The following is an 11,543-nucleotide window of genomic DNA, read 5'->3' on the forward strand; positions in this document are numbered from 1 at the left end:
ATGGCAAACCTTCGACAATCGGCGAACAAGTTGTGGAATGCAGGTCAGAGGTTGACTGTGGCCGGAACAGGATCGTCGATGCGCACTCAGACAACTACCTTGAGACGACAATCAAGACGCTCACTAGGGCTGGGGCTCGCCGTCTCCGGGGCAGCTGTCCTCTGGTGGTTCACCTCTCAGAGAACTGCCCTTGCAGAAGCTCCGCACCCTGACCATTCCAAACGCCATACCAGCCATTATGCCGCCGCTCACGCTCACGCTCACGCTCACGCTGACGGCTACGATAAGCGGCTCGTGCCCCATGCAGCTCCAGTGACACCCTCAAAGCCTGTCGCACACGGCAGCAAAGCTCACGTGGCGGACCTCTACGCGAAGCTCGAACACGCATCCTTGGACCTGGCAAAACTCCCGGTCGAAGAAGCCGTCCTTACTAGTGCGCCAAATGTACCCCCTTCGATCACCCGCGACTATCCCGTGGTCCTGAAAGTGGACTTGACAACGACCATCAAGAAAACACAGTTGATAGGAGCTTACAAGTACGAACAGTGGACGTTTAATGACCAGGTTCCTGGACCTTTCATTCGAGCGCGGGTGGGTGACGTTGTGGAGGTGACATTGACCAACAAGGACGAAAGTGGCATGCCGCATAACATCGACTGTCACGCATTTCTGGGACCTGGGGGCGGATCAGCAGTAACGACGACCGAGGAAAACCAGACCAAGACGGCAAGATTCAAACTGCTGTGCCCGAGGCTCTTTGTGTACCATTGTGCGGCGGCACCGGTGCCTGTCCATATCGCCAATGGGATGTTTGGACTGATGTATGTCCAGCCAGCTGAGGGCGATCTTCTACCTGTGGACAAGGAGTACTATGTCATGCAAAGTGAGTGGTATCACGAGCCTCCTGAGAAGGATGATGATGGTAGGAGGTCGTCAGAGGTGGAATTTTCGTATCCCAATGGTCTGCGCGAAGAGCCGAATGTCGTGGTTTTCAACGGCAGCGAGTCGGCCCTGACAAGAGAGAAACCTCTAAAAGCCAGCATGAACGACACGGTGCGCATCTTCTTCGGTAACGCCGGACCGAACTTGACGAGCGCGTTCCACGTTATCGGAAGCAACTTCAGGCGGGCATATCGTGACGGCGATGTCGTGAGCCCACCTGGACAATTTGTATCGACTTTGAGCGTTCCGCCGGGTGGAACGACTATCGTCGATATGCACATGCTCGTCCCCGGTACCATGACCTTGGTCGACCATGCAATTTTCCGGATCGATAAGGGCGGTGTTGGGTACCTGAATGTCTCGGGGAAGTCGAGGCTTGACGTTTACCAGAGCGTGCAACCTCCTGCGCCGTGTGTGGGATGCAAATTACATCCTTGACAATAATGCTACATTTAGCGACAACTTGGTCTCCTAGAACCGTGACTTGTGGTCGATGTAGTGCGATCCATTGAGTCCTCAGAGGTGACCCGAAAGAGCAGGGAAGATCCATCTGCAAAGCTCACCTTATGGAGCCGGGCAAGGAGTTCAATGTCCCATGAGCACCGGTTGATCCTCCATAAAAGATGGCCAAGCATGGTACGAGTATAGGCCAAATTTGGAACGAGAGGTGTTATGATGGCAGCTCCAGCGCCACATACACTCCTCTCTACTCTATGCAGCCTCAACATTGCCCAATACCACTGACCTGGACCTTACCTCCGCTTGTAACTTCTCCACCAACGTCTGCAGCGCTCCGAGCTGCGACATCAAATCTCGCATTTCCACGCTGCAGCTGCTATGCGTGTCGGTCCGCTCAACATGCCGATGCAACACTCGCTCTGATGCGCCGAAGAGATATAGTAGCGCCGGCGGTTCGACAAAAAGACACTCTTGGTATCACAGACGAATGCTCTGGGAGCTCTCCATCCAACGCTGCAACGACGTCCACCAGGCGGACCCCATTCAGACGGTTTATCCGAACCGTGACATGGCCGCCGTGCTGAGTACGGCGGCGGCGACGGTCATCAAAGGTGAGGTCGATGGCGGTAGCAGGGGGCTGGCAAAGCAGCTCGCACATTAAACGGCTGTCTCGACGGGCGAGCAACCATTGTACTCCGTGCCAGGATGTTTAGCCAGCTACCAGCGCCGGCCGAAGCAAGAAACCATTCACTCCAACGACGTCAGGGCGCTCCTGGACGAACATCCTTCCTGAGAGCGATGAGAATTCCGCTATAGCATACTAGAACTGAGGGCACGCCAAGCTCGTCTGAACTAACTCGTGTGCCGAGAAATCTGTATGTTCGAGCATAGCTGAGACGAGCTCGAGCCGCAATGGTAGGCAGCGTTTGGGTACCGCCGCAAGGCGAGCAGGTTCTGCTTTACTCTCTTACGTGTCAGCCAGTGTCCACTGGGCAGCTTAGCTCAGCCAGATAAAACCTTCATCATGCTGTTACGAATATCGTCCTCGTTTCCTAGGAACTCCGTCCTCACCACCACTTACCCTCTTGAGAGTTTGCATGTCGACGCGGGCAGATTGTTCAGTCAAAAGTGGCTAGAGACTCCGACGTTGTGCTTGAAGGAAAGAGGCTCGTTTCGAGCGCGGCAAACTCGAGTGCCCCCTTCATCGGCCCAATGCATTTGGGAGGCACCTTGTTGGACGGGAGATGCAGAGCCACACGTTGTGTATTGCATATCAGCTGCATGAACGATTGGTTCGATCTTAAGTATGTGTGCCGCGTCGTGTGGCTCCCAACATCCGAGACTCCGCCTCGCATCGCTCTGCCGCTCTGTCTAATATTCACCAATCACGATACGAGCCCCTCTTGGTTGTCACTCAGCATGAAACACGATGAAATGTGCCGGACGTCTCCAGGGCGCACCTTATAACCTTTGTCTTCCCGAGTCCCAGGGCCAACGCCATCCAACGTCGCTGTCAGCGGACGCTATCAAGCTGCATCAGCCAGCGCTATCGACTAGCACGAACGCCTGGTGATCGAGTCGTTTTGCCTAAATTCGTTCTACCTCCGTCAAAGAGCACAACTAGTACGATGCCGGAATCCGTATGCGACCCTCTCGGTTCCCTCGGCCTTCTATTGCTGGAGCTGCGCCAGCTGATCTATGCTGAGGTCGTAGAGTTCGAGCGCCACACTCTACAAGAGCTCGCAAGCGCTTGCACATCGAGCACTAGGCTGGCTTGCACTTCTAGCGTTCTTCGTCGACGGTGGCAAGATGTCGACAGAGACTGGCCCCATCTTCCATATAAAAATGACACCATCGATCAGACCGACAACGCAGCAATCTCCGTCGACATTGACGGGGTAGTTGCAAGCATTCGGCGCCATACGCAGGCAGGGGATCGCATACATCGTTATGATCAGGCTCAGAGTATGGGACTTCTATATCCGAAGTGGCGGAGAGAGTCTTCTCGGGTTCCGAGGGCAGCTTCACTTCGACCGAATGCTGTATACGCCTGTCCATAACAGCAGACGCGAGTTGTTACCTTCGTCGAAGTACAGTGGATCATGTTGACTTGTGCCTTGCGATGCTTTTCACGCACAACCCAGAAAAGGTATTGAAGCAGCGGCATGATGCTGCGGACCCTACCGATTTGGCCATTGCTTATGTTTTGGCAACGACTCCGTTTCGGTGGGCCATGGACGCGGGAACAGAAGACGACGACACAGTTCCGTACTGGTCGAGTTTGGCATCAGACTCATACGACCAGTACGCAGTTGCTGCCGGTGTCGCTCTGGCAATCTGGGCCGAACATAGATCGACATCAAGTATCGGGATCTAAAAGAAAGGAAAGCTCTGTTGAGGTAGTAGCGTTCAATGGACCAAGCACTCATCGCATCGAATTGATTTGATGTGGCCGTGCTTACTGTCTCTTAGCCCTCAAAACCCGTGAGTACACGTCGGCCTGCAAGGCTGCGCTTGCATTTCACGTTCCGAAGTCAATCCTAAGCAACCGTATGGCTGGACGGAAATCGCGCGCTATAGCGTATGAATCAGAGCAGATCCTCTCAAACGCGGGAGAAAAGACATTAGTCCGATGGACTACACGTCTTACACGTACTGGATTCCCTGCGTCGCCAGCGTTGGTTCTGCAAATGGCCGAGCAAATCCGACGCGGACGCGTGCAACTATCGAAGACTCCACCACCATCTCCTCGAACGCTTGGCGAGAAGTAGCTTGACCGCTTCAAGACTCGTCATTCTAAGATCGCAGGCATCTAGACTCGCTAGATAGAGAGCGCTCGCTTCACTGCGACGAGTTACGAGGGTGTGAAGAGGTGGTTTGACGCGGTGACGGAGCTTTTCCCGCAACACTAGTATCCTCTAGAGCGCGTATACAACATAAATGAGTCTGGCTTTGCAGGCGGAGCAAGTCAGTAGTCAAGAGCATTGGTCAATATACGCGAGGCATCTAGCTAGAAGGTTATTGCAGGCCGACAGGAGTGGATAACCGCAATCGAGTGTATAAGCGCTACCAGGGTTGCTGTGCCTTCCTTGATCATCTTCAAGGCCAAACACACCAAAACTGCGTGGGTGCCTGCACACACGCCTCCAGACTAGAGGTTCTCGACTAGCAATAGCGGCTGGACGTCCGGTAGCCACTGTTACGAGTGGCCAACCACTGTTTTTGAGCCTTTAACGCGGCCTGACCACCCTATAGAACGGCGACTACTAATCATGGACGGCCATAGCAGCCACATAACTGCGAGTGTAATCGCTTTCTGCATGGAGAATGTGATTGACTTGCTCATCCTGCCGCCTCGTTGTTCGCATATACTCCAGCCGCTTGATGTTGGCGTGTTTGCGCCGCTAAAGCGTGCGCTAGCTTCGGAGACCGAAACCGCTCTACGACTCGATTCTGGCCGCATATCGCGGAGCAATATTCTAAGCGCTGCTGGTCTGGTGCCGCTAAGCCCCGTAACGGTGCTTAATGAAAGCTCTCCCCCAGATGGCACCGAACTACGCGAGGCAAACTTAGCTCTGAATTCAGCGCTACACGGAACGGATAACTCGCTCTTTCGAATCGACGCATAACGAGCTTGTTACTTTGCGCAAGTAGGTAGAAGAACAGGAGAAGCTTCTTAATATGCGAACGAGTCACAAAAACGGCAAGCGAGTCGCATTAAAGGGAAGGTTCGTGTTTGGCACGGAAGAAGTGCTCGAGATAGCGAAGGCAGCTAAAGCGGAGTCATCTACTAAAAGCCCCGCGCGGACGGCCACGCAAGCGTCCAATCGAGGAACCACTCAAGAAAGATAGAAAAGAAGAGCCAAAGAATCTATCTAGCGACTCGGATTCTGACTGTATTGTTGCGGTGCGCGAACCTCGTGACCCAAACCCCACGGTTTGATCCAACCACATGCCAAGCACGGAGACCCTTAGGAACTTCAAAACATCGGGCGCGCGATCTTGGTCATCTTTCGCCATCAATATCTTAACAACAAGGTGAAGTCAGTCGCAAAAGTGCCATTTCCTTCATCTTGATGCGCTCTACAGACTGGCCGAGTATGGTGAAAATGTTCGATGGTTAAGGCAAAGGAATCGTTCAATGGAATCGTCGTCAAACCCATGGATTTTCCGCAAAACGCTAAGATAGCAACGGAACGACAACGGTTCCTTCGTGATATAATGTAAGGATACAATACAATGAAGTATATATCATAGTACCGGAAGACCGGCAGATGGGCCAAAGGAACGATGGAAGCCGGATATCAAGGTAGTGCGAGCGGTTGTGCAGTTTCCTAAGCAGACCGCCCGCCGATCAGGTCGCGAGCTTCCTGATGGGGCTACGCAAGGAACCCCAAGAGACTACTAAATGGTGACAGGCTGAGAACTGAGACAAGGCAGCGGAGAGTGAATGTCGTGATAACGATAGGACGGCTCTCAAGTCTCCATAGAAGATTTCGTAGCCTGAACAGATCAATCCATTCGCACAGGCTAGCCCTCCGTTCCCGCTCAAAACAGTTCCTTACAGGCCTTGGTCTCACTCCAGAAACGAACAAGCCGGTGGATACCAATTTGCGACCTACCATACCACCGGAAGCTTAGTGATACCGACATCCCTCGTCGGCTCAGTATATGCAACCTCAGAATGCGGAATCCCGAGCTTAAGATTTGGGAGTTTCTTGAACAAAGTCGCTGCAACGGACACGTTTAGCGCGCAGTCCATGTCTCGTCAGGAACAGAAGCAGACTGTACTCACAAAAGACGGTCTCAAGTTCGGCGCGTGCGAGCCATTCCGCAATGCAGCGGTGCTCACCCCAGCCGTATCCGAGTGCCTCTTCGGATCCTCGTTTCCGATGCAGGTCGAATTTGTCAGGATCGGGAAAGACTTCCTCGTCTCGGTTGCAGGCTTGATTGGAAGCGATGATTCCCTCGCCAGCTTTCATTACCTAGCGTAGGAGTGTCAAGTATTAGCAGGGAACCACAGATCCATGAATGATTAGGAAGGAGCGTGGTGTGGATATACGCGTACCTGGCCTCGTAGGGTGATATCCTCCTTTGCGACGCGACGGGTGGCAAGAGCTGAGGCCGTGTGGTAGCGACAGAGTTCTTCAACGAACGGCTTCGATAGAGATGGGTCGCGAATTAGGTCCTCTAGCTGGCTTGGATGCTCAAGCAGTGTAACGACACCCTACGCCTGGCATAAGCCCGTGCACAAACCATCAAAAAAACTTTTATGACAGCGATGCTTACCAAGGCAATCATGTTTACCATAGTAGCATTGCCGGCTACGAGCAAGAGGAAGGAGATCTGAACAGCATCAAGCCTGTCGATGTTGGTCGGTTTGAGCTGGCATCGTGAGCCGAGTGCGTGCTGTTAACTTCGTTTCAACATACCTGTTCAACGACGAGCTTACTGATCAGGTCATTTTCAGGTTTCTCGGTTCTTCTGTCCACAAGCTTTCCCAGATATTCCAGCAGATCACTGATCCGTCAGCCGGTATTCTTGCAAGAGGATGGCTCAACCATTACTTATTCGCATTGGCAGCAGCTGCGGCTGTCGAGCTTCCATTCGTTCGGACAGCGTTCATACTATTGAGGTATTCGACATCCTCAAAAGGCACTCCCAGAATGCTATAGATGCTCTACACAAGCAACTCATCAGAATGTGCTTCGATGAATCTCCTGAAGGCAGTAACATACCTCTGAGGGTACCGGCAGTGCAAACTTTTCGACGAGATCCACGGGCTCCTTACATCCGCCCTTAATCATTTCATCGAGGCAACGGTTAACAGTCGCCTGGATCTCGGGCCGCTTGCTCTCGATGTGCTCCTTGGCGAAGGCTTGAGCAACCATATTTCTGTCAGGGCGGCCCATCAGTTCGTTGTATGTATCTTGGCTTCTGAGGAATAGGATTATTACCTCTGCCGCATATGATCAGGAGGGTCCATGTCGACAAAGGTAGGTCTGTTCTTCGCTGCTGCCTTACCACCAGCACTCATCTCAGGGAAGCCCTCGCGTTGGCGTTGCTAGAAAGATCGTTATTACCCTTGGATTCACTCGGTGCCGTTATAGAAAGTGTATCAAGCCTTACCTTCGACAGTCGCGTATCGGTCAGTACACTGCAAACATCATTATGCTTTGTCACCAGCCATGGATGACTGCCATCCCAAAGCTCAACCCGAGAGACAGGGTTGGAGGCACGGAGTTTGGCAAGTTCGGCCGGCGGTTCAGCGCCTGCCGCGCGGGCGAATGGGAAAATTGGGCGGTCTACCATGAGCAGCGAGTCAGTGCAATATTCTCATCAGAGATAGTGGATCTGGCTTACGTGCTTCCGTAGACATCTTGCAGTTCGATACACGTCTGATAATAGAAGAGCGATTGTAAAACCTAAGACGAGTGCTCATTCTTTACTCGTGTCGTTTTGATAGGTGATCCGGCAGCCCAACAACCTTCAGAACGCGAGCAGTACGGGCATTCTAATAGAAATCCAGCCGCCCCCCACGGAGATATCGCAGTAGGTAATGTGGGGTAAGCGTGTCCGAGACGTCCGAAGCTCGCGGTGAGCGGAACGTACGGTCCACAGCTACGTAATTCGTGACGCCGAAAATACATCCTGATCGTACGATGGGATACTCAGCCGTTTCAGAACTACACTAAAATCATGATCCTGCTTGTGCACCCGGCAAGTGACACTCTGCGACCACATTAGCTGCCGTCCACCAAGCTTGCAAGTACCGTCGTCTGCCATGGCTTGTCAACCACCGAACCGTCAGCCCCCCGATATAGCGGCCCAGGGGGGAAAAGTGTGTCGTCATTCGGTCCTCAGCACACTACTGCTGATAACTCTGCAGTGTGTCAGCAGGAAAACTTGCCGGGGCACAACTCTCAAGGCCCGCGCCCCCGATCTTCTCTCTCTCGACACACATACAGCACAGCGGACCAAGGCGTGTTCGCGATGCGATACGACCTTTGGCTTCTGTCTCCATTCCTCTCAGACACGGTGGTGGCCGCGAGGTGAGGTCTAACTAGCGCGTTTGGCAGTCAGGACGTGGAGTCCACCTCCCCGTCTCGTGTGCGACCACCATCTCCCCGGCCAGCAACAATCCTCGTTTCTGTTTGCACAAGCCCGACCCGGTCTGCTGCGGGAGACGGCGTCCTCGCTGTGAGGGATGCCTGGGTTAGCACGCATACGCCTGCAGGATGTGTTCACTGCACGTCTCGTCAAATGTGGCCGAAGTCGCTTTACATTACCGTAACAATGTCGGTTGCCGCGAGCACACGAGTGATGTGCGCACAGCGTACAAACAATACAGTCAGTATGACGAGGTGCAAGCTACGGCATCAGAGAGAGTGGGGTGAGCACAACCAAGTGAACGGAGAGAGGCGAGCCGGCTGGCGATCTGGGTTTCCTTGTTCGTAGGAAGGTAGATCGACGGGCTAGCCTCAGGGCTAAAACGCAATGTGAACGTGGAGGAGGAGCAAAGCACTGGGGAACGTTGTGCTGCGTCTAGAGCTGCAAACCGCTACATGCACACTCGATGCTCAAGACAAAGCGTGGCACTGTCACGTGAAGTCTGTACTCCCCACACACCGATGATCACGCCCTTTTTGAAGGGTGACATGAAGCCTCGTGCATATTCCATAGGTTGGCCAGAAGGATCCAGATCGGCCATAACGATCTTGCATCGTGAAGGACGACGGCCTTCGACCCCGAGTGAGACTGCCATCTTGATCTAAAACTTCGTGCATCTGCGGCTATCACGTTTGTGGCAATTGGTAACGCGAGACCCAAGAACCGTTCATATAGACCTCCCACAGGTCCGGCATATACCACTCGAGATACCTACTTGATTTGTGGCGTCTGCTCCCTGGACTCTTGGCTCTGACTATGGTATTTTGAGAATACACCAGGTGCTACCTGGCTGTCTTTCCGACGATGCAGAACGACCACAGATACCAAGCAGCGAGGGAGCAATTTTGGGTACATCAGTGCGGTACGGAGACGCCGCGCCAGACACCAAGAGCAATTCCCCTCCCACAACCCAACGCCCTTCGAGCGTGAGCCAGCACGACTCTGGATACGCTAGCCATGGACGAGGGTCGCAATCGTCCACCGGCTCAGGTCTCTCAGGCCTAAGGAGCAAACCCGCCGAGTCATCCGGTACCGAGCCTGGACGGATGACCCGCCCAGTACGAACTCAGCACGCGCGGCAGCACATCGGGCCAACGTGGGATCACTTAGAGGGCGAGGTCTCCCCATCTTCAACTATCTCCCAGGATCACCCACGTCATGCACATACCCAGGCGTTCAATGGTCGTGTCCAGAGCCCAAGCGCGGTCTCACCAGTAGCCACGAGCCCTAGCGGATGGAGTCCTGCGTGTCGCGAAGCTTCGCATGATCCTCCACTCCGCGCACCGGTGGCAAGCTACGTCATGCCAGAGCCGACGTCTCAAGCCCCAATGACTGCTGCCTCGATGGATCCGGAGATGAGGGAGACTCCAAGCCATCAAAGCATTGGAAGAATCTGGCCCGACGAGAACCATGTAGTCAGATCGCCGGACCAACTCGTTCAGGCTGCAGCAGTGCTCGAGGATCAAGATGCATCACTTCGACAGCTTGAATCGATTTTGGATTGATGAGCGTCAATGCCACCAGAAGATTGCTACGGATTGTTTACGAAGGATGAGTGCACCGGGAGCATTGAAACAGGATATGTGCGATGTTAACGAACCGGAGATACAGCACGTCGATGTTAGCAAGACTCAAGTTGCGACCTCCGTCACTCCCGATATGGCGTACGCTTGTTGTTATTGGGTATGGCACCTAGTGCGGGGCGGGGAAAAATTACGAGCACGACACGAGCATTATGGGCACGTTTGCTTGCACCGACCGGACTTGCCCTACCACCAGATGGACAAGCAAGCAAATTGCCATTACTATACGACATTACCCTGGGGGACGATACAACGCTCGAGTCTACTTCCAGCGCTGCGAGTCGTGTAATTCCCTCAGCCGACCTGAGCTGGACGACTCGTATGCAGAAAGAGTTTCATATCGCCTAGCAAAGTGGTCTGGTGTCGCTGTAGAGGAGCCTTTCCACTCTGGCCGCAGCAGGGGACCACATCAATCTAGCCTCTGTGAAGGGTGTAGGCACGGTCGTTGTTGGCAGAGTCGTCTTTAACGTGGTCGTCTGTGTTTGTGCAATGCCTACAGCCACGGAACATGTGAAAGAGGTGGCCGGCTCATGTATGTTCACAACAGTAAATTGGCAAATTCTGTCCAGCTTGTGGACTTTCCGTAGACTTGGTGGAGCGTCGCTTGCACTTATTCAAAATGTTCAGCATCAGTGTCTCGGCACTCTTGCGCCATCTACCGTGGCTCGAGTTGCTCATATCATGCCGAGAGGACAGCTCAAAGGGCATACGGCAGTTAGATCCATCTCCAAAAGCTTCCTGCATTACCGAAGCCACCATTCACAGATAGCGCGCGCGTGAGCTCGTGTTCCGCAGTGCGTTCATTGTTTCAGAAAAGAGTGGTAGCGATGGATGCGAAGTGAAGTTGCCCCACCTCGATCACACCGTCAAAAAGCGACCATATTATGGTAGAATGTACAGATTGCCTTCATACATTATACTGAGGGTGTTGATGGTTGGTGGCGCTTTCAGACTCCCCAAGTGAGCGGCCGATCGTTGGTCACGGCATGTACCTCAAGCGTTATCGACGTATAGAATGCGGGGTCAGGTGCCATCTCATTGGCTTGTCGGTTGGATCACAACCTCTAACATCCCCCTCGGTGTGGCGAGCCATACCGCTAGTATTGACCTGGCGAACGCACCTTGATATACTTACAGTAAAATGATACTTATTATACTCCATCTCGTGCGGAGCGTTACACGAAATACTTAACGTGTCTAATAACTACGTTAGAAAGAGCACTAGAAGTATGCCGTTATTAAGAAGCTAGGCGATCGTTGTGCTAGGACCCTTTTCTCTACTCGCCTAAGTAGATAGTTTGTCCGTTAAATAGGTCGATATAGCTCGTATCGAGAAGAGAACGCTATTAGCATAAGAACAGTCTTCTACCGACTATCGATAGCTAATAC

At 53.2% G+C, this 11,543-nt stretch overlaps 2 protein-coding genes across 2 annotated transcripts; one reads left to right on the forward strand and one right to left on the reverse strand.

Moving 5' to 3' along the window:
• LTS14_010433 (uncharacterized protein) lies at window positions 1-1,380 on the forward strand (the record flags this gene model as incomplete). The annotated part of the gene is made up of 1 exon (XM_064843109.1): window positions 1-1,380. One exon carries the CDS (start codon window positions 1-3, stop codon window positions 1,378-1,380), a length of 1,380 nt encoding a protein of 459 aa, XP_064689328.1.
• Window positions 1,381-6,101: 4,721 nt separating this feature from the next.
• LTS14_010434 (uncharacterized protein) lies at window positions 6,102-7,780 on the reverse strand (the record flags this gene model as incomplete). Its single annotated transcript, XM_064843110.1, has 9 exons — window positions 6,102-6,386; window positions 6,470-6,628; window positions 6,691-6,786; window positions 6,834-6,921; window positions 6,969-7,081; window positions 7,140-7,296; window positions 7,359-7,465; window positions 7,531-7,706; window positions 7,765-7,780. 9 exons carry the CDS (start codon window positions 7,778-7,780, stop codon window positions 6,102-6,104), a joined length of 1,197 nt encoding a protein of 398 aa, XP_064689329.1.
• Window positions 7,781-11,543: the final 3,763 nt, after the last annotated feature.

This window comes from Recurvomyces mirabilis (genome assembly GCF_035927965.1).
Source record: "Recurvomyces mirabilis strain CCFEE 5264 chromosome Unknown scaffold_42, whole genome shotgun sequence".
In the NCBI taxonomy this organism is placed as follows: Eukaryota; Fungi; Ascomycota; class Dothideomycetes; order Mycosphaerellales; family Teratosphaeriaceae; genus Recurvomyces; species Recurvomyces mirabilis.